Source organism: Cetorhinus maximus, chromosome 8 (assembly GCF_964194155.1).
Source record: "Cetorhinus maximus chromosome 8, sCetMax3.hap1.1, whole genome shotgun sequence".
Lineage (NCBI taxonomy): Eukaryota > Metazoa > Chordata > Chondrichthyes > Lamniformes > Cetorhinidae > Cetorhinus > Cetorhinus maximus.
In genome coordinates this window covers 60,013,740-60,037,924 of record NC_135886.1, presented here as the reverse complement: position 1 = coordinate 60,037,924, position 24,185 = coordinate 60,013,740, and the positions used below count along the sequence as shown (strand labels likewise).

At 46.1% G+C, this 24,185-nt stretch overlaps 1 protein-coding gene across 1 annotated transcript in view; it reads right to left on the bottom strand.

The window, feature by feature from the left end:
* LOC144683662 (gamma-aminobutyric acid receptor subunit alpha-3-like) overlaps positions 1–24,185 on the bottom strand; it is a 590,228-nt gene that overhangs the window by 519,767 nt on the left and 46,276 nt on the right. The window contains exon 3 of the mRNA XM_078546915.1: positions 3,638–3,759. Within this exon, the coding sequence (XP_078403041.1) occupies positions 3,638–3,759 (122 nt within the window). The remainder of the gene's footprint in view (positions 1–3,637; positions 3,760–24,185) is intronic.

Genomic DNA, 24,185 nt, shown 5'->3' with positions numbered 1-24,185 from the left:
CTAGGTCTGATTTATTGTAATGACCTTTCATTTACTGAGTGACATTCTCAATTGTTGTATTGCAACACGAATGTTGAAACATACTTGTTAAAGCTGGTGATATCTGTGTGAAGCTGCCCACCTGCTTTGGCTGCAGTAAAATGGCCTGTCACACCTTCAAACTGTTATTTCAAAAGGAAAGCATTAGATTAAATGAGAGCTATTCACACATTAACTTCAAAGAATATAAACTGGAATCTTTCTCCTCCTGTTCCAATGTAATTGGGAGAGGGGTGGGAATGTATGGAGCGCAAACCTCCCCTCAAGCCTGTTCTACTCTTCAATTAGATTATGTCTTATCAATACCTGTACTTCATTTACTTGCCTTTGCTCCATATTCCTGTCACCCTTACCCAGCAAAAATCTCAGTCTTTAAAATTTCAGTTGTCACAGTACCCACTCTCATTTCATCGCCCTTCTATCGAACTGACCATGCTCCCTAACTTAGTGTTATCTCCAAACATGGATATCCAATTCTATTCCTCCAGGGGCCATTAATCAGAGGCATGTCAGTTCACCTTCCCTCCCACCTTCAGGTGTTCTGAAAATTGTAAACTATCCCAGAGTCAGAAAATGCAGTGTCATCCTCAGGGAATGCAAATTTCAAATTGCACCCTCACTCGTTTCCACCCCACCGTGGCAATTGATAATCCAGCCTTCTGTACTTGATGATCAATTGCAGTAACTTCCTCACAATCTCAAACTGACTGCTCAGTAATCTCCATGTTTCTCCCTCAATCCTTTCTTAAATACTGAGGTGAAGTTTGGTAGATGTTCCTTTAGATTGAAGAATTGCAAATCAAATCCTTGAAGAGTTATAATTGATGTGTTTATGTGCTGATCTTCTAATCGCCCCTTAAAGTTGTATAGCCTAATCATCTTGAGTGCAGATTCACATGAATGATGCCAGAGCCAAAAGGCTACTACATCCTTCCTGGGGTGCAGTACCCAGGACAGAACATAATATTCCAGACATGGTTTGACCAGAGTTTGCTTAAAGTCATTACTTTATCTCCTAATGGAGATGGGAATGTACACAGTGCCACCTAACTTAGTCCCATTAAATTCCAAATTTGCTATTGTTCCCTTATCAAAGCAATACCACTGGAAACATATTCTCAATATGAGCATATAGCCATTATTCTTACTGTCTGTTTCCTATCTCTTAATCAATTCCCTACCCATGTCAATAGATTGTCCCTAATTCCATGCAATCTCAATTTTGATAATGATCTCGTGGCAATGTCTTCTGGGAGTCCATGTTAATAGCATCAATGGACTCTCCCTTATGACTCCAAAAAATTCAGCCATGTCAGTTAGACATGGTTTAACCATTACATATATGTATGGGTTCTGGGTGAACAGCTCAGTCATTTTGTCCCTGATAATAGATTCCAGTAACCTGCTCACACTGACGTTAGACTTGGAGGTCTATTATTCCCTGGTTTCTTTCTCGTACCCTTTCTAAACAAAGTAGTTACATTTGAAATTTTTCAATCTGATATTGGAAGATCATGACATGGGACTTTTTATGTCTACCTGAGAACACAGATGGGGCCTTAGTCTAATATCTCATCTGAAAAATGGCAGCTCCAACAGTGCAGCACTCCTTCATTACTGCACTGCAGTGTAAGCCTTTTTTTTATTTATTCATTCACGGGATGTGGGCTTCGCTGGCTGGGCCAGCATTTATTGCCATTCCCTGAGAAGGTGGTGAGCTACCTTTTTGAACTGCTACAGTCCATGTGGTGTAGGTACACCCACAGTGCTGTTAGGAAGGGCATTCCAGGATTTTGACCCAGTGACAGTGAAGGAACAGCGATATATTTCCAAGTCAGGATGGTAAGTGGCTTGGAGGAGAACTTCCAGGGGGTGGCGTTCCCATTTATCTGCTGCCCTTGTGGTAGTGGTCGTGGGTTTGGATGGTGCTGTCGAAGGAGCCTTGGTAAATTCCTGCAGTGCATCTTGTAGATGGTACACACTGCTGCTGCTGTGTGTCGGTGGTGGAGGGAGTGAATGTTTGTGGATGTGATGCCAATCAAGCGGATTGCTTTGTCCTGGACGGTGTCGAGCTTCTTCAGTGTAGTTGGAGCTGCACTCATCCAGGCAAGTGGGGAATATTCCATCGCATTCCTGACTTGTGCCTTGTAGATGCTAGACAGGCTTTGGGGAGTCAGGAGGTGAGTTACCCGTCACAAGGTTCCAAGCCTCTGGCCTGCTCTTGTAGCCACAGTATTTATATGGCTGGTTCAGTTCAGTTTCTGGTCAATGGTAACCCCCAGGATGTTGATAGTGGGGGATTCAGTGATGGTACATCAAGGAGCGATGGTTGGATTCTCTCTTGTTGGAGATGGTCATTGCCTGACACTAGTGTGGCATGAATATTACTTGCCACTTGTCAGCTCAAGCCTGCATATTGTCCAGGTCTTGCTGCATTTGGACATGGACTGCTTCAGTAGCTGAGGAGTCACGAATGGTGCTGAACATTGTGCAATCATCAGCGAACATTCCAGCTTCTGACCTTATGATGGAGGGGAGGCCATTGATGAAGCAGCTGAAGATGGTTGGGCCTAGGACACTACCCTGAGGAACTCCTGCAGTGATGTCCTGTAGCTGAGATGACTGACCTCCAACAACCACAACCATCTTCCTTTGTGCTAGGTATGATTCCAACCAGTGGAGCATTTTCCCCGATTCCCATTGACTCCAGTTTTGCTAGGGCTCCTTGATGCCACACTTGGTCAAATGCTGCCTTGATGTCAAAGCAGTTACTCTCACCTCACCTCGGGAGTTCAGTTCTTTTGTCCATGTTTGAACCAAGGCTGTAATGAGGTCAGGAGCTGAGTGGCCCTGGTGGAACCCAAACTGGGCATCAGTGAGCAGCTTATTGCTAAGCACGTGCCGCTTGATAGCACTGTTGATGACCCCTTCCATCACTTTACTGGGTTGTGCACTCAAGTCTCAGATTCTGTGTGCCACCCTCTTACTGTATCCCTCAATCTCATACACCATCTTTTTCAAACTCAATTTCCCATCTCTGTTCAACCCCTTCTACTCAGCATGTCCCTTCATGCCATTTGCTCACCACGTCCCTCAACAAGTCTGCTCAACTTGTCCCTCAACAGAATCATTCAACATGTTCCTCAGCCTCACCTCCTCACCAGAACCTTGAATCTCATCAATCAACTTCACCCCCAATATCTTTCTACCCTATCTCCACCCCATGCCTCCAGGCATGCATTTACTCCACAAGTTTTTAATTTTCATTTAGGGGATGTGGCTGTCTTTGGTATGGTCAGTATTTATTGCCCATCCTCAATTGCATTCGAGAAGGTAACAATGAGTTGCCATGTTTACAGTTGCTTCTATGGAATTTACTGGCAATTCAACCCTTTGTTGGGTGAATATGTTCTGCCTGTTCTCTTCTCATTCCTGACTTTATTAACTTAAACCTTCTGGGTTTTGAACACTTCACCACACTGAACAATTTGTACCTTATTAAATAGCGTGTGCAACAGAAAGTGAGAGTTGCATCAGATTTTGAACATTTCTAAATTCAATCATTTATCTAAGGGGCTGGATTTGCTGTGATTCTTACCTCCGAGACCAGGCCGCAGCCTATTGTCGTACCCATCCAACAGACGGTCCAGGATCCTGGTGAAGATGGTGATGTTGTCCTTCCCCTCTGTTGGTGCTGGTCGAGCATGTTTCTTCGAAAATCTATGGTCAAAAAGAGTCTTTTTTTTCCCAAATATTTTAGGTATTTTTCACACAGGTCTTAACATAGGAAGAGGAGAAGGCCATTTATCTTTTGTCTAAGCTTTTATGAGGGAGTTCCTGTTATCATCACCTAATACTTATTGGATGAAGGTAAATGCCAGACTCTGAGAGACCACTGAGAAGCTTTCAGGATGGCAAAATCTGATGTTGAAATCAAGGCCACAGTTATTTTCAGCCTCTGCAGTGAAGAAAATAAAGCTGCACATTTACAACAAGAAGGGTATGTTTTAGAGCAAGTCCTTTTGGCTCAGGAAGCTGAGAAATGATTGAAGGATCCCATCATCAACTTGCTAACGACTTATCTCCCCCCTCTTTCCAGAAGTGTAGGTGTAGGGTTTCAGGGTCCACTCCTATCAGGTGAACAGAGTGGGTGCCCTCATAGATGATGGAAGCAGTCTGGGTTCTGATCAATCTGTCCGTCACATACTCACTGATTAGATGGTGCCAGGGAGGTTACCAGGCAGGAGGTTGAGGGGAGGTGGGGCGATGGTTGTGTTGACTCTCAGAGGGTCAGAAAACAAAACATTTTTGTGGGCATTATTGGTTCTCCTGGCCATAACAATTATTCACAAAGGATCACTGATTATCTTGGATAATCCTTCAGGGATCTATTTGAGAAAGCTTTAAGTGCCAATGGGTGGAGTGTGCACCATTCATGCTCCGCTGATAGCACTGAACAAGTTAGAGAATCAGTGGAGCCCCAGGCCTAAGGTGCTGGTTTGCATGGGATAATGAGGGTCCCATCTGTTCCTGTCATCCATTTTAAAATCCCACCAAAATGGCGGCAACTCAGACATTGAAATGAACAGGGCCAGATATAATGAGCAACCATTTTAAACACACTACTGTTCTGTGACTACAGAAATGGGGGGTGGAGGAGTAGATGGAAATCACCCCCACAGTACCTTGATGCCATTTATGCTACCTACTTATTTGGGTTACTGGTCCAGTAACATAGCGTAATGGAATAAATTACCTGGGAAGGTCAATGTCTAGAATAGGGGCCTGACTAACAATCTGGAGACTGTTTCATGTGTAAGAACATCAGTCATCATCAGTGCCTGTCTCAAAGAGAGGCTTTATTGAACTCACTAGAAATGGCAGCCTACAGTCAGCTTGCCTAATGGCAGAGTCACATGACTATGGCAAGCCAGGTAGTACACCAAATTGGACTTCCCAGTTAAACAATTGGGGTTTTGAAAATGCAATCTTACTGTTTTGGTGGCATTTGAACTCAAGTCTGTTAATTTAATAAATCTGGAACAAAAACCTTGTCTCGGTAATGATTACCATGAAACTACAAGATTGTCACAAAAGCCCATTTGGTTCACTAATGTCCTTTAGGGAAGGAAGTCTGCCGTCCTTACCTGGTCTGGCCAACACGTGATTTAAGACCTACAGCAACGTGATTGAATCTTACCTGCTCTCTGCAACAGCCCTAGAAAGCCACTCAGTTCTATCAAATTGCTACAGAGAAAGTTATTGCTGGAGTATCCTCACCACAAGGACTGCAATGGTTTAGGGCAGCAGCTCACCATCACCTTCTCAAGGGCATTTAGAGATCGACAATGTTCATTTATTGGACGTCAGCATCGCAAGTTAACTCAGTGTTTAAAATATTCCTTCCTAATCCTCATCTGCACCTGAGATTTTGTTTCAGAGGGAATGCATTCAATCACATCTCCTCACCAGCCATGGGATTTCAACACATCCAAACACTGAACAATTTGTTCACTTTTGTCTTCAGGATTTAAATATTTTGCAATCTTTCATAGAGGATACGCCAAAGAGACTGATCTCATTCAATCAGACAGGAACAGTCAGTGAGCAGCAAGTACAGAGACACAAGAAATTGTACAGATATCACATCAGTGCCCAAATTGACATCTCTCATTGTCACCTGATAATGTCAGGATGTTCAAAATCACTCATTCCTAACTCCTTGATTCAACCCAACAAACCATGCTCCAACTGGACCAACTAGTCACTCAGAATTACACTGTACATAACTGGCACCAACCAGACTTATTCTAAATAGTATATGCATGGGTATTACACAGAATATATAGAAGCATTCTGTTCTTTTTTCAAACATGGGAGGTCAGGAATCCTAGCCAACAATAGCTTTCATCTTTGGGTTAAGTGTATGATTATTATCAGCAAGGCAGACTTCTACAAACCCTCTTTCCCTCGGGTCACAGTCCTGATGGTGTAGATTCACTGTTTGGTAATTTGTGGGAAAACATGCAGCACTTTAGCATCTCCGAGCTAGTTACACAACTTTCCAGGATTTAGACATTTTTGGCGGAAAAGGAGACAGAAGGCAATGTGCAAGTTGGCTAAGAGAAAAACTGAGCACTTCCTGAGCGTCATTTGCTTCTTCTCCTCACAAGAATTCTCCATGTTCCTCTTTCTGTCTTTGCCTGCTTTTTCTTTGTATCTGCGTCTGTGTGCTGATCACCTTCACCCTCCAGCTCTCCTGCTTGTAGCTCTCCTCATGTGGCTGGCAGATACAAAGAGGAGAAGCTAAGCTTCCTTCCTGTTGGTGCTGCTTCCAAGTCAAGGGTCGCCAGGTCACATGGACCAATATTTCTTGTAATTTCTTTGAAAAAGGGATCAATTATTACCCAAGAAAATTATAATTGATGCAAACCCACAGATTGAAAAGTTATTAAGAATGTTTGTCAAATCTCTGTAAAAACAATCTAATTTTCCTTGCTGTAGTGTTTCCAGGTCAAGGGTCACACCACTATTTAAGGTTTGGTTATTAGAGGCAGTAACCAGGCTATCCACTATTCAATTGCCCAGGTACTCAGCTGTCCTACTGCCCACATACCCAGCTATTCAGGTATCCAGCTGTGGCTCAGCTGGTAGCACTTTTTACTTTGATTTTTGTGCTCAAGCCCTGGAGTAGGACTTGAACCTAGAACCTCATGATTTGAAGCTGAAACTCCAGTGCAGCATTTCTTCAAGACAGCAGACAAGGTCTCAGTTTCACTTTCCACCTGAAAAAGAGAAGGGGAGTTATGTCCCTCAACCAACATGAGTAAACAGATTATCTGGGTGTTACCACACTGTACACAGCAAGATCCCATGAACAGCAAATTGGCTGCTGTGCCTCCTACATTACAACGGTGAGAGTGCTTCACTGAGACTTATCTTTATAGAACACCATTCACAAAGTACATCACAGCCAAATAAAACCACCAGAAATATTTTTCATGCATTCAGAAATCCAGCTGGCAGGAATCCAGAAACCGAAGCATCCAGAATCCAGGGATTCAGCTATCTGTGGTTTCGGTGGTACCCACCCATCTAACCTGGCATCTAGTTCTTCGCGGATACCTGAAGGTGTCATCAACAGTGATATCAAAAAACAGTTACTCAGCAATAACCTCCTCACTGACACAGTTTTGGCTCCACCAGGGTCACTCAGCTCTTGACCTCATTACAGCCTCGTTTTAAACATGAACAAAAGAGCTGAACTCCTGAGGTAAGGTGAGAGTGACTGCCCTTGATATCAAGGCAGCATTTGACCAAGTGTGGCATCAAGGAGCCCTAGCAAAACTGGAGTCAATGGGAATCAGAGGGAAATCTCTTTGCTGGTTGGAGTCATACTGAGCACAAAGGAAGATGGTTGTGGTTGTTGGAGGTCAGTCATCTCAGCTCCAGGACATCACTGCAGGAGTTCCATCTTCAGCTGCTTCATCAATGACCTTCCTTCCATCATAAGGTCAGAAGCGGGAATGTTCGCTGATGATTGCACGATGTTCAGCACCATTCACAACTCCTCAGATACTGAAACAGTCCATGTCCAAATGCAGCAAGACCTGGACAATATCCAGGCTTGGGCTGACAAGTGGCAAGTAGCATTTGTGCCACACAAGTGCCAGGCAATGACCATCTCCAACGAGAGAGAATCCAACCATTGCCCCTTGATGTTCAATGGCATTACCATTGCTGAATCCCCCACTATCAACATCCTGGGGGTTACCATTAGCCAAAAACTCAACTGGATTAACCATATAAATACTGTGGCTACAAAAGCAGGTCAGAGGCTAGGAATGCTGCGGAGAGTAACTCACCTCCTGACTCACAAAAACCTGTTCACTTTCCACATGGCACCAGTCAGGCATGTGATGGAATACTCCCCACTTGCCTGGATGGTGTCAAGCTTCCAAATTGTTGTTGGAGCTGCACTCATCCAGGCAAAGTAGCCCGCTTAATTGGCACCCCATCCACCACCTTAAATATTCATTCCCTCCTCTACTGACACACAGTGGCAGTAGTGTATACCATCTATAAGATGCACTGAAGAAACTGGGAGGCTGTGATGTCATGGTATTGTCACTGGACTAATAATCCAGAGATCTCAGAGCAATGCTCTGGGGACCTGGGTTCAAATCCCACCCTGGAAGATGGTGAAATTTAGTGAACCAGATGGATTTTTGTGACAATCGACAAAGTTTCCAGATTATTATTGAATTCAAAGTCTACTGATGACCATGAAACCAAAATGCCCTTTAGGGAAGGAAATCTACTGTCCTTATCCGGTCCGGCCTACACGTGATTCCAGACCCACAGCAATGTGGCTAACTGTTAAATGCCCTCTGTAGTGGTTTAATACAACTGAGTGGCTTGCTGGGCCTTTACAAGGTCTAAAAGGAATGGAACCGGACAGAGCACTCAGCATCAGAAATGACAATGGCAAACTTAGCCCTGTAAACACTGCATAGTCCTCCTCACTAACATCTGGGGGCTAGTGCCAAAATTGGGAGAGCTCTCTAGTCTATGACATTGTCTGTATGATTCTGTGAGTATGACTATATCCTAGACACTACCATGACCATCCCAGGGCATACCGCCCTGTCCCACCAGCAGGACAGACCCAGCAGAGGTGGCAGCACAGTGGTATATAGTTGGGAGGGAATTGTCCTGGGAGTCTCAACATCGACTCTGGACCCCATGAAGTCTCATGGCATCAGGTCAAACATGGGGGAGTAATCAGCAAGGGGCTTCCTTGCCCATCAGCTGAGGTCAGGGGGGCAATTATTATAGGTGGTACTGATTCATTTTGAACACCACTTGAAGGAAGCACTGAGGGTGGCAAGGGTGCAGAATGTACTCTTGGTTATGGACATTGAAGACTCCACCCAGAGTGGCTTAGTAGCACCACCACAGACCGAGCTGGCCAAGTCCTAAAGGACACAGCTGCTAGACTGGTTCTGCGGCAGGTGGTGAGGGAGCCAACAAGAGGGAAAAATATACTTCACCTCATCCTCACCAACCTGTCTGCCGCAGGTGCATCTGTCCATGACAGTATCAGTAGGAGTGACCACCGCACAGTCATTGTGGGGACCAAGTCCTGCCTTCACATTGAGGATACCCTCCATCGTGTTGTGTGGCACTACTGCCATGCTAAATGGGATAGGTTTCAAACAGATCTAGCAACTCAAGACTGGACATCCATGAGGCGCTGTGGGCCATCAGCAGCAGAATTGTACTCGAACACAATCTGTAACCTCATGGCCCGGCATATCCCTCACTCTACCATTACCACCAAACCAGGGGATCAACCCTGGTCCAATGAAGAGTGCAGGAGGGCATACTAGGAGCAGCACCAGACATACCTAAAAATGAGGAGTCAACCTGGTGAAGCTACAACACAGGCTGTTTATGCTTTTTAGCGCACATGTAGTTGAGTGATAGACAGAGCTAAGTGATCCCACAGCCAATCGATCAGACCTAAACTCTGCAGTCCTGCCACATCCAGAATGTTGGTAGACAATTAAACAACTCACTGAAGATGGGGATATCTGTGGATCCCATTCCTCCAAAGATTTATACTGATGGGGGAGCCCAGCACAAGATCTGGCTGAAGACTGTTGCAGCAGATCTTTTGCACTCAAGTGCCAAGTGGATGATCCACCTTGGCCTCCTCCGGAGTTCCCCAGCATCACAGGTGCCAGTCTTCAGCCAATTCAATTCACTCCACATGATATCAAGAAATGACTGAAGGCACTGGATAGTGCAAAGGCTATGGGCCCTGACAATATTCTGGCAATAGTACTGAAGACTTGTGCTCCAGAACTTGCGACGCTCCTAGCCAAGCTGTTCCAATACAGCTACAACACTGGCATTTACCCGGCAATGTGGAAAATTGCCCAAGTAGGTCCTGTACACACAAAGCAGGGCAATTCCAACCCTGCCAATTACCATCTCACCAGTCTACTCTTGATCATCAGTAAAGTAATGGAAGGGGTCATCAACAGTGCTATCAAGCAGCACTTGCTTAGCAATAACCTGCTCACTGATGCCCAGTTTGGGTTCCACCAGGGCCACTCAGCTCCTGACCTCATTACAGCCTTGGTTCAAACATGGACAAAAGAGCTGAACTCCCGAGGTGTGGTGGGTGTGACTGCCCTTGACATCAAGGCAGCGTTTGACTAAGTGTGGCATCAAGGAGCTCTAGCAAAACTGGAGTCAAGAGGGATTAGGGGGAAAACCCCCTGCTATCCTGGGGGCTCCTATTGACCAGAAACTGAATGGACTAGCCATATAAATACCTTGGCTACAAGAGCAGGTGAGAGGCTAGGAATCCTGCCCAGCTCACTCCTGACTTGTGCCTTGTAGATGGTGGACACGTCTTCAGGAGTGTGATGGAATATTCCCCACTTGCCTGGATGAGTGCAACTCCAGCAACACTCAAGTGGGCTGCTTTTTCCTGGACATTGTCAAGCTTCTTGATTGATTCCCCATCTACAGACATTCACTCCCTCCACCACCGACACACAATAGCAGCAGTGTGTATCATCTAGAAAATGCACTGCAGCAATTCACCAAGCCTCCTTAGACAGCACCTTCCAAAGTCACGACTATTACAATATAGAAGGACAAGTGCAACAGATAGATGGGAACGCCACCAACTGGAAGTTCCCCTCCAAGCCACTCACCATCCAGACTTGGAAATATATCGCCGTTCCTTCACTGTCGCTGGGTCAAAATCCTGGAACTCCCTCCCTAACAGTGCTGTGGGTGCACCTACACCACATGGACTGCAGCGGTTCAAGAAGGCAGCTCACCACCACCCTCTCAAGGGCAACGAGGGATGGGCAATAAATGCTGGCCTGGCCAGTGAAGCCCACATCTCATAACAGATTACATTTTTTTAAAAAGCAGCTATCTACAATAAAAACAGAAAATGCTGGAAAAAAACTCAGATGCTGGCTAACCTGCTGTGCGGATAGAGAAATAGATTTAATGTTTCAGGTCTGTGACCTTTTATCAGAACTGGGGAATGGAAGAGGAATTTGTCTATCAGGTACCCAGGCTACCCTGGGCATTAACATGTTGAATCAAAGAACAAAGAACAAAGAAAAGTACAGCAGAGGAACAGGCCCTTCGGCCCTCCAAGCCTGCGACGATCCTATTGCCCGTCAACTAAAACATTTTGCACTTCTGGGGTCCGTATCCCTCTATTCCCATCCTATTCATGTATTTGTCAAGCTGCCTCTTAAACACCACTATCGTACCTGCTTCCACCAACTCCTCTGGCAGCGAATTCCAGACACTCACTACCCTCTGCATAAAAAACTTGCCCTGCACATCTCCTCTAAAGTTTTCTCCTCTCATCTTAAATCTATGTCCCCTAGTAATTGACTCTTCCACCCTGGGAAAAAGCTTCTGACTATCTACTCAGTCCATGCCACTCATAATTTTGTAAACTTCTATCAAGTTGCCCATCAATCTCCGTCGCTCTAGTGAGAACAATCCGAGTTTCTCCTACCTCTCCTCATAGCTAATAACATCCAGACCTGGCAGCATCCTGGTAAACCTCCTCTGCACCCTCTCCAACTCCTCCATATCCTTCTGGTAATGTGGTGACCAGAATTGCATGCAATACTCCAAGTGTGGCCTAACCAAGGTTCTATACAGCTGCAGCATGACTTCCCAGCTTTTATACTCAATACCCCTGCCAATGAAGGCAAGCATGCCATATGCCTTCCTGACTACCTTATCCACCTGTGTTGCCACTTTCAGTGACCTGTGGACCTGTACACCCAGATCCCTCTGCCCGTCGATGCACTTAAGGGTTCTGCCATTTACTGTGTAATTCCTGCCTGTATTAGACCTTCCAAAATGCATTACCTCGCATTTGTTCAGATTAAACTCCGTCTGCCATTTCTCTGCCCAAGTCTCCAACTGATCTATATTCCATTGTATCCTTTGACAATCCTCTTTACTATCTGCTACTCCCCCAACCTTAGTGTCATCTGCAAACTTACTAATTAGCCCAGTTACATTTTCCTCCAAATCATTTATGTATACTACAAACAGCAAAGATCCCAGCACTGATCCCTGCAGAACTCCACTAGTCACAGCTCTCCATTCAGAAAAGCATCCTTCCACTGCAACCCCCTGTCTTCTAAGACCAAGCCAATTCTGTATCCATCTTGCCAGCTCACCTCTGATCCTGTGCGACTTTACCTTCTGTACTAGTCTGCCATGAGGAACCTTGTCAAAGGCCTTACTGAAATCCATGTAGATAACATCCACTACCCTTCCATCGTCGATCATCTTTGTCACTTCCTTGAAAAACTCGATCAAGTTAGTGAGACATGACCAACCCTTCACAAAACCGTGCTGCCTCTCACTAATATGCCCATTTGCATCCAAATGGTAGTAAATCCTGTCACAAAGAATCTTCTCCAATAATTTCCCTACCACTGATAAAAGGCTCACCGGCGTGTAATTTCCTGGATTATCCCTGCTACCCTTCTTAAACAATGGAACAACATTGGCCATTCTCCAGTCCTCTGGGACCTCACCCGTAGCCAGTGAGGATACAAAGATTTCTGTCAAGGCCCCAGCAATCTCCTCCCTTGCCTCCCTCAGTACTCTGGGGTAGATCCCATCTGGCCCTGGGGACTTATCCACCTTAATATTCTTCAAGACACCTAACACCTCCTCTTTTTTCATCTCAACATGATCCAGGCTATCTACACACTCTTTCCTAGACAAATCGACCACTAAGTCCTTCTCTTTGGTGACTACTGATGAGAAGTACTCATTTAGTATCTCTCCCATTTCTTCTGGCTCCACACACAGATTCCCACCTCTGTCCCTGAGTGGGCCTACCCTTTCCCTGGCTACCCTCTTGCTTTTTACATATGTATAAAAGGCCTTGGGATTTTCCTTAATCCTGGTTGCCAATAACTTTTCATGACCCCTTTTAGCCCTCCTGACTCCTTGCTTAAGCTTCTTCCTACTTTCTTTATATTCTCCACAGGCTTCATTTGTTCCCAGCCTTCGAGCCCTTACGAATGCTTCCCTTTTCTTTTTGTCAAGGTTGATCAGGTTTCTGCCTGATATCAGGACATGGATTGATTTTAAAGTGAGAACTTGGAAACTGATTTATTGGGCCAATGGAAGATGTAGGTCAACAGAGAATTTGAGCCACAGAATCTCTGTTAATTGTCATGAAGCTATTAATGTATATAATTTTGGAAAATATTTTTCTTTTCACATAGAGGTTTGGTCTATTGGTGTGTCTTAATTGGATTAAAGCCATATAGTCTGGGTGCTTTGATGTGTACTAGTTTTGATATGTAAGAGAGATAGCGGGCATTTGCATTTTTTGAGTAGAGCATTCAAGAAGTGGCGTGAAAACAGATATCTAACCAGCAGCTACTAAGTAATATGTTTATTTTACTAATAGAATTGGTACTATGAAAGGGGTTTTATTATTAGAGAGATTTAGTTTAGAGGTTGTTGATACAATGAGAATTAACATTCAATGGGCAGTGGTAGGTATAACAAGACAACGGTTTTGGGTATGCAGAGCAAAGGTAATGTGAGATCAAAAGCAGCTGCAAGCCTCCAACTTGCTCCACAGGAACCACAGTGAAAAGGAACCTCATTTTGAATTTGTAAGGTGAAAATGCTTTGCCTGGTGTCTGGTTAAGTCTATCGGTTGCTGTTGCCTTAATGGAGAGTAGTTTTGGAATTTGTTAAAAGTTATGATAGTAATTTGTAGCCATGTGTACATGTATTTTAACCTGTGTAAATTAATAAAGTGTTTCATTTAGTTTAATGTAAAACCTCAAGAACTGGTGGCCTGCTTCCTGAACTTAGAGTCGCATTTCAAACATAACACTTAAAATTATAGGTTATGACAGTTTTAAAGCTTCACTCTGGGATTTTTAAATAACTCTGCTTTACCAACTGCATCGGTCATAACATAATACAATATAGGTCAGTGAGGAGAGTGTTGAATTAACCACTGCTCAGATTTTATGGCATGGCTAAGACTCCTGTGAACAGAGAACTGTGATATGGACATGGGTATCATAGATACTGGAGACAAATAGAGCAGAAACTGATGAAGAATTCACCCTCCATTTCTGTTCCAAGTGAGAACCAGGCCAAATATAATAGGTTGAGAGGGGATGTGAAGTGGATAAGTAGACTGAAAAAAAGAGAGAATATATGAGAATAGAAAGCAGTCAGCTGGAAAGAGAATCCAAAAATCTTCCAACAGCAGTGGAACAGTAAGCAGGGAGTGAGAGATGGAGTGGATCCTATTCGGGACAAAGAGGGTGATATATGCTTAGAGGTGCAGGACAAGATTGGAATACATAATGAGTTCTTTGTATTGGTGATAACTGAGGATGAGGAATCTGACAAAATATCAGAAGAAGTGGAAATAGTGAAGGCAATGGAAAGTGTGAACATCGGAAGAGCGGAGCTACTGGGAACACCGACGATGCTGAGGGTAGATGAATCGCCTGGTCCGGGTGGCTTGTATCCCAGGTTGCTAAAGGAAGTGGGGGTGGAGATAGTGAAGAGTTTGCCTTAAGTTTCCAATTGTCTGGCACCTCCCCCATATCTAGAGAAGATTGGCAAGTGTGACCCTCTTATTCAAGAAAAGATGTAAGGACAGTCCTAGTATCTACAGGACAGTCAGTTTAACATCAGTGGTGGGTAAGGTTTTAGAAACAATAATCAGGGAAAAATCACCAGGTACTTGGAGAGGTTTCAGTTAATTAAGGAGAGTCAGCATGGATTTGTAAAAGGCAGATTGTGTTTGACTAATCAAATTGAATTTTTTAATGAAGTAACAAAGGAGGCTGATGAGGGGAATGTGATGGATGTGTCCATATAGAGTTTAAGAAAGCCTTTGATGAAGCTCCACATAAATAATCCAGTTGGCCCTACATAAGCCTCAATCAGCCAGTGTCCAAATTTGATAGTGTCCAATCGGATTTTATAAAATAACTTTAGGACAAAAAGCAGCAAGCCGAGGTAGCTAGACAGTTATTTTTCAGACTAACATCCTCTAGTGATGTTCCCCAAGGGTCAGTGCTAGGACCACTGCTTTTTTTGTGACTTAGAATTCCAAGATCCAAGTCATTCATGAGTAAAATTTCAAAATTTGCTCGGAACTCGCTGCCTATGGGGGCAATCAACGATTTTGAAAGGAAATTGGATGGGAACTTGAGGGAAATAAACTTGCAGGTTTACAGGGATAAAATCGGGGAATGGATTGCTCCATGGGGAACCAGCAAGGACTTAATGGGCTGAATGCCCTCCTTCTGTGCTGTAAATGACTACCTCTCTTACTTAGCATCATAGGCCAAAATTTTCTGTTTGGCAGGCGGGCGGAGCAGATGCTGACGCGGGCAGGCGTGGACCTGATCGCTGCCCGTGATCAGGGCCGCGCTGCCGCGATCGGGGCCGCGCCGCCATTTTGTGCAAGTGGGCCAATTAAGGCCGGCCCAGCGCACTTCCGACTCCTGAGGATAGCGGGAGTCTGAGGTTTGCGGCGGGCGTGTACAGACTGCCGGGTCCAATGGCGACTCAGCAGTCTGTTTAAAGGAAGGACTGGCAGCCTCCTGTAGGCTGTTCGCTATGGCCAGCTGCAGGTGGTACCACAGTGGGTCTGCACAGCAGGCCAATGTTGAGGGAAGGCCAGAGGAGGAGGAGGGCAGGCTGCAGGGTGTGGCCCAGGAACAGGACAGGCTGCAGGGTAGGCCAGCGGGGGGCCAATGTGCCCCTCAATTTTTGGATGATTGCCTTGCTGCCCTTCTCGAGGAGGTAGTAGCACGGTGGGAGGTGCTGGTCCCCCAGGATGGGAGGAGGAGGCCCCCCGACATGACAAAACTTGCTTAGGAGGAGGTGGCGGAGGTGATAAGCTCGCGCGACGTGGTGCAGCGTACCTGGGTCCAGTGTCGCAAGCGCCTCAACGACTTGTTGCGCTCTGGCAGGGTGAGGACAATGTTGGTGTTGGGCATTTAACCCAGCAGGTAGCCTTAGCCTTTGAGGGCTCCCCCACCCCCCAACAAAGTCTTACTGTCGTGACAGCATTAACTCATGTTGGGCATTTGTCATATGCTGGGTGGGCAAGCAGATAGTGCCCATACTTAAATCAGCCTCAGTGGTTCATGAGGAGATGGCTTCTCCCCACACCATGAGTTGCTATTAGTCGCACATGACTAGTCTGGGGGCGACCTACAGGAGATGCAGCTAGGCGCATATTCAGAACTCCAACAAATGTCCTATTCACGGTGATGAGATTGTGGAAGGGTATCCTCAAGGTCTTGTGGCCAAGAGCCATCTGGTGCCCTTGGTGCTGTACCTAGTTGCGCCTCCTTGCCATGGGCCTGTGTTTCTTAAAGTGATGGACGCGGAATGTGTCCAAAGTGGCCGTTTGTGGTAGGGAGGGTGGATGCAATATAGAAACATAGAAACTAGGAGCAGGAGTAGGCCATTCAGCCCTTTGAACCTGCTCCACCATTCAGTATGATCATGGCTGATCATCCAACTCAATAGCCTGCTCCCGCTTTCTCCCCATATCCTTTGATCCCTTTCGCCCCAAGAGCTATATCTAACTCCTTCTTGAAAACATACAATGTTTTTGCCTCAACTACTTTCTGTGGTAGCGATTTCCACAGGCTCACCACTCTCTGGGTGAAGAAATTTCTCCTCATCTCAGTCCTAAATGACCTACCCCATATCTTCAGACTGTGACCCCTGGTTCTGGACTCCCCCACCATTGGGAAGATCCTTCCTGCATCTACCCTGTCTAGTCCTGTTAGAATTTTATAGGTTTCTATGAGATCCCCCCTCATTCTTCTGAACTCCAGTGAATATAATCTTAACCGACTCAATCTCTCTTCATATGTTAGTCCCGCCATCCCAGGAATCAGTCTGGTAAACCTTCGCTGCACTTCCTCTATAGCAAGAACATCCTTCCTGAGATAAGGAGACCAAAACTGCACACAATATTCCAAGTGTGGTCTCATCAAGGCCCTGTATAATTGCAGCAAGACATCCCTATTCCTGTACTCAAATCCTCTGGCTATGAAGGCCAACATACCATTTGCCTTAAGATAAAAGCAAAAACTGCGGAGGCTAGAAATACAAAACAAAAACAAAAATACCTGGAAAAACTCAGCAAGTTCGACAGCATCTGCGGAGAGGAACACAGTTAACGTTTCGAGTCCGTATTAACTGTGTTCCTCTCCTCAGATGCTGTTGGACCTGCTGAGTTTTTCCAGGGATTTTTGTTTTTGTTTTGGTATACCATTTGCCTTCTTTACCGCCTGCTGCACCTGCCTGCTTACCTTCAACGACTGGTATACGAGGACACACAGGTCTTGTTGCACATTCCGCTCTCTCAATTTATAGCCATTCAGATAATAATCTGCCTTCCTGTTTTTGCTACCAAAGTGGATAACCTCACATTTATCCACATTATACTGCATCTGCCATGCATTTTCCCACTCACTCAGCTTGTCCAAATCACACTGAAGCATCTCTGCATCCTCCTCACAGCTCACCCTCCCACCCAGCTTTGTGTCATCTGCAAATTTGGAGATATTATATTTAGCTCCCTCATCTAAATCATTAATATATATTGTGAATAGCTGGGGTCCCAGCACCGATCCCTGCGGTACTCCACTAGTCATTGCCTGCCATTTGGAAAAAGTCCCTTTATTCCTACTCTTTGTTTCCTGTCTGCCAACCAGTTTTCTATCCATCTCAATACACTATCCCCAATCCCATGTGCTTTAATTTTACACGCTAATCTCTTATGTGGGACTTTGTCGAAAGCCTTCTGAAAGTCCAAATAAACTACATTCACTGGCTCCCCCTCATCAACTCTACTAGTTACATTCTTGAAAAATTCCAGTCGATTTGTCAAGCATGATTTCCCTTTCATTAATCCATGCTGACTCTGTCCAATTCTGCCACTGTTTTCCAAGTGCTCAGCTATTAAATCTTTTAAAATGGACTCTAGAATTTACCCCACTACCGACATCAGGCTGACTGGTCTATAATTCCCTGTTTTCTCTCTACCTCCCTTTTTAAATAGTGGGGTTACATTAGCTACCCTCCAATCTGTAGGAACTGTTCCAGAGTCAATAGAATCCTGGAAGATGACCACCAATGCATCCACTATTTCTAGGGCCACTTCCTTAAGTACTCTGGGATTTAGATTATCAGGCCCTGGGGATTTATCGGCCTTCAATCCCATCAATTTCCCCAACTCCATTTCCCTACTAATACTGATTTCTTTCAGTTCCTCCCTCTCACTAAACCCTGTGTTCTCCAACATTTCTGGTATGTTATTTGTGTCCTCCTTTGTGAATACAGAACCAAAGTATGTATTTAGTTGGTCAGCCATTTCTTTGCTCCCCATTAAAAAATTCCCCTGTTTCTGACTGTAAGGGACCTACATTTGTCTTCATCAATCTTTTTCTCTTCACATACCTATAGAAACTTTTACAATCAGTTTTTATGTTACCCACATGCTTACTTTCATACTCTATTTTCCCCTTCTTAATCAATCCTTTGGTCTTCCTTTGCTGAATTCTGAACTGCTCCCAATCCTCAGGTCTGTTGTTTTTTCTGGCCAATTTGTATGCCTCTTCCTTGGATCCAATGCTATCTCTAATTTCCCTTGTAAGCCATGGTTTGGCCACCTTTCCTATTTTACTTTTGCGCCAGACAGGAATAAACAATTGTTCCAGTTCACCCATGTGCTCTTTGAATGTTTGCCATTGCCTATCCACCATCATCCCTTTAAGTAACGTTTCCCAGTCCATCATAGCCAACTCGCGTCTCATACCATTGTAGTTTATTTTATTAAGATTCAGGATCCTAGTCTCAGAATCAACTACATCACTGTCCATCTTGACGAAGAATTCTATCAACTAAGGTCGCTCATCCCCAAGGGACAGCCAATTATTCCTTTCTCATTACACAATACCCAGTCGAGGATGGCCTATTCTCTAGTTGGTTCCTCAATGTATTTGTCCAGAAAACCATTCCGTATACACTCCAGGAATTCCTCCTCTACAGTATTGTTACTAATACCTCAGATGGGCCACTGTGGTTGGGGTGCGGCGAGCATGTGCAAGTTACATGTGTGATTAGCCCCAATGAATGGTCTTCTCTGTTTTGCAGGAGAAAAATGTGCACAATGCCTCTGAGCGTTTGCGCACTGGAGGCGGCCAGGCCCAGTTGATTATTTTGAGCCTATTCGAGCAGGGGGCCCTGGAGCTTGAGAGGCGCCTTATACCCGGGTCCACAGGTGTCGGTGAGGCTGGGGTAGAACAGCCAGGTATTTAAGGCCCACAGTGACATCCGCTCTGTCTTCCCACCATCCAAAGCACTGATGATTGTTGGAATCATTATTGTAGCAACATTGCTCATTCACAGACTGATAGAGTCAGTGGTGTGAGTCATAGACAAAGGTCCCTCAGCCCTTCGAAGATGCTCGTGTCAAGCACCTTCCGATGTCGCCTTATCCCATTTCTGACCACTATCCCCATGGCCTTGTATGCCATGGCATCGCAACTGCACATCCAAATACTTATTACATCTTAGGAGGGTTTCTGCGTCTGCCACCCTTTCAGGCAATGCGTCCCACATTACTGTGTTCAAGAATTCCTCATCACCTCAGCTGTCAACCTCATGCCCCTTACCTTAAATTAATGCCACCAGGTTACTCATCCCTCCACCAAGGAGAAAAGTTGCTTTCTGTCCACCCGATCTATGCCCCTCATAATGTTATGAAGCTCAATAATGTCACCCCTCAATCTCCTGTGCTCCACGGCAAATATCCCCATTGTATGCTATGTGACCTCATAACTCCAACTCTCCAGGCCAGCATGCACTCTGGTCAGCGACCTCTGCACTCTCTCCACTCCAATCACATCCCTCCCATGAAGCACTGATCACAACTGAACGCAGAACAATAGCTGTGGCCTCGGCAGTGTTTTCTGCACTTGCAACATGACCTCCCTGTTCCTACATTCTATTCCTCGGCTAATAAAGTCAAGTATGGCATTTACCTTCTTAACCGCCTTATGCACCTGTCCCGCTACCTTAACAGGCCTGTCAACATGCCCAGCAAGGTCCCTCTGATCCTCCTTACTTTCCAGGGTCCTACCATTCCTCGTGTATTCCCGTACCTTGTTTGTCCTGCCCAAGTGCATCACCTCACACTTATCCGGATTAAATTCCATTTGGCATTCCTTAGGCCATCTGACCAGCCTGTCTGTATCCGCCTGTAATGTAACGCTATCCTCCTGACTACTTGCCACCTCACCAATATTTATCTCCATAGGTTCTGGAAGGTTGAGCACATAATGAGCCTGGGGGAAAGGGATGAAGTGTGTCACTGTGTGCACGCTAACTGATCAACTGTCCTTGTTGTTATTTTCAGCATCATCAAAGGCTGCCGACTAGGCTCCATTGCAGATGCCCCCTCTCACACCTGAGGGCCCTGAACTGTCACCTGCATCACACCATTCCTGTGAGGCAGGCACCAGCGCAGAGGCTAGCACATCGGTGGGAATTGCAACATCGGCTAGTGTCCTGGGGCACAGTGGAGAGGGCACTTCACAATCACTGGAGGAGCTGGCAGAGACAGAGAGTGCCGATGGTACCAGCAGTCGGAGGACTGCAGGGGACCAGGCACATGCTGAGTCGGGACGTGATGATGTACCTCTGGAGTCATCCGCGACGCAGCAGCTGCAGGAAATATGGCCGGGTATGCGGGAACATCTGGGAGTGTTGCATGAGAGTATGCTTTACTTGGTGTCTGGTGGAGGAGTCCACGCGGAGTATGAGTGATGCCATGAGCCTCATGTCAGAGCGTCATGCTTCCTCCATGGAGAGAGCAGCGACTCTCCTGGAGAGGGGCTTCCAGGAAAACCAGCAGCTTCTCTTGGAGATATGCTCGGAACAGCAAGCCCTCACAGCGCCAGTGGCCACAGCTGGTCATTGACAATGTGGGAGATGGTCTAGGCACCAACTTGCCCAGCTTGGTGCCCATCCATCTACGGTGATCGGGGAGGTCCGAAGTGACCTCACGTTGGTACAGCAGCTGCCTGTTGTCTCTGCGGGCTCCTCTCAGGGTGCTCTGGATGAGGGCAGCAACTCCTCTGCTCCTCTCCCAGTGACTGTCGCATCCGTTGAGGCTGCGACGACTGGGGAGATGCCAGCCATGGCACTGGCCACTCCCTCCCAGGCGGGGCCAGCACAGTCTCCACAGGCCAGAGGATGTCCGCCAAGGTCATTGAGGCCACCAGGACAGCAGAGTCAGCAGGATGTCCCACAAGCCACTCCGAGCAATGGGGCGGCACCAAGACATAGCACCCGTAAACGTAAGCATAAGGCACCTTAGGCACACCACGGGTTTCTCACTGGTGCTTTTGTGTTGGCCCTAGATTATTATTAAATTATTATTTATTGCTGTTGTTAAAAACATTTTGCTTTCATTTTGTTGGACCATATGATGGATAAAATTAAATCCAAATGTGTTACCATGGCTGAGGGTGGCTCCTTTGTGCTGCATTTGTGTGTTCTACATACATGTCATGAGTGTTTGAGTGGAAATTGAGGTTTATGTCCAAAGCCCTTAGTTGCAGCTGATGACCTGGCAGATTTAGCAATTAAGTGCTGAGTATGGATGCGCCAGGCAAGGCTGGTCCTCCTGATCCATTTGTGTGGAGCTAGCTGAAGATACATTGGATTAAAGTCTCTCGGGTGTCCCTGCCTCCTTGGTGTAGTGCCGGGTCAGCGTTCAGCCCCTCATCACTGCCCAGTGCTTCCTCATCCTCCGAATCAGTGCTGGACACATCGTGTGCAGCCACATCCATTGTGTCAACATCTTCATCGTCCACTGCATCACCCCTTTCCAGTACAAGATTGTGGAGAGTGCAGCATGCAACCACTATCACCGACACACGATCTGGGGGTACTGGAGTGCGCCCGCTGAGTGGTCCGGGCAATGGGAGTGCATCTTGAGAAGACTGATGGCTCTCTCTACCACAGCCCTTGTGGAGGCGTGGCTCCTATTGTAGTGCTCCTCAGCTTCTGTTCTTGGACGGCGGAGAGGCTTCATGAACCACCTTCTGAGCGGATAGCCCTTGTCACCCAACAGCCATCCATCCAGTCGGGCTGGAGCACTGACGAGCCCTGACACCTGGGAGTATCTGAGGATGTAGGCTTCATGGGAGCTGCCTGGGTACCTTGCATAGACTTGCAGAATCTGCATCCTGTGGTCACACAATATCTGCACATTCATGGAGTGGAAGCCCTTCCTGTTGACGAAGGCACCGGGCTCACCCGCTGGCGCCATGATGGTCACATGTGTGCAGTCGATTGCACCCTGGACGCGGGGGAAGCCAGCAATAGACCATAAGACATAGGAGCAGAAATTAGGCCATTCGGCCCATCGAGTCTGCTCTGCCATTCAATCATGGCTGATAAGTTTCTCAACCCCATTCTCCTGCCTTCTCCCCGTAACCTTTGATCCCCTTACCAATCAAGAACCTATCTATCTCGGTTTTAAATACACTCAATGACCTGGCCTCCACAGCCTTCTGTGGCAATGAATTCCATAGATTCACCACTCTCTGGCTAAAGAAATTTCTCCTCATCTCTGTTCTAAAAGGTCTCCCCTTTACTCTGAGGCTGTGCACTCGGGTCCTAGTCTCTCCTACTAATGGAAACATCTTCCCCACATCCACTCTATCCAGGCCTTTCAGTGTTCTGTAAGTTTCAATCAGATGCCCCCTCGTCCTTCTAAACTCCATCGAGTATAGACCCAGAGCCCTCAAACGTTCCTCATATGTTAAGCCTTTCATTCCTGGGATCATTCTCGTGAACCTCCTTTGGACCCTCTCCTGGGCCAGCACATCCTTCCTGAGATACGGGGCCCAAAATTGCTCACAATATTCTAAATGTGGTCTGAGCAGAGCCTTATAAAGCCTCAGCAGCACACCCCTGCTTTTATATTCTAGTCCTTGCGAAATAAATGCCAACATTGCATTTGCCTTCCTAACTACCGACTCAACCTGCAAGTTAACCTTAAGAGAATCCTGGACTAGGACTGCCAAGTCCCTTTGCACTCCAGATTTCTGAATTCTCTCCCCATTTAGAAAATAGTCTATGCCTCTATTCTTCTTACCAAAGTGCATGACCTCACACTTCCCCACGTTGTATTCCATCTGCCACTTCTTTACCCATTCTCCTAACCTGTCCAAATCCTTCTGCAGCCTCCCCTCCTCCTCAATACTACCTGTCCTTCCACCTATCTTTGTATCATCTGCAAACTTAGCCAGGATGCCCTCAGTTCCTTCATCTAGATCATTAATGTATAAAGTGAAAAGTTGTGGTCCCAACACCGACCCCTGCGGAACTCCACTAGTCACCGGCCGTCATCCTGAGAAGGACTCCCTTATCCCCACTCTCTGCCTCCTGCCAGACAGCCAATCTTCTATCCATGCTAGTACCTTGCCTCTAACACCATGGGCTCTTATCTTCCTGAGCAGCCTCCTGTGCGGCACCTTGTCAAAGGCCTTCTGGAAGTCCAAGTAGATAACATTCATTGGCTCTCCTTTGTCTAACCTACTTGTTACCTCCTCAAAGAATTCTAACAGATTTGTCAGGCATGACCTCCCCTATTTTATCATGCACTTACAAGTATTCTGAAATCTCATCCTTAATAATGGACTCTAAAATCTTACCAACGACCGAGGTCAGGCTAATTGGCCTGTAATTTCCCGTCTTTTGCCTCACTCCCTTCTTAAACAGGGGGGTTACATTAGCAATTTCCAGTCCCCTGGGACCCTCCCTGACTCCAGTGATTCCTGAAAGATCACCACTAATGCCTCCACTATGGCCGCGAAGCCTCTGGCTCGCTGTGCCTGACTTGCTTGGTCGCAGCGGAAGTGGATGAAGGTCAATACACGCCTGAACAGAGCGTCTGTAACCTGCCTGACACAAGTATGAACAGCTGATTGGGAGACACCACAAAGATCACCCACCAAGCCCTGGAAGGAGGCAGA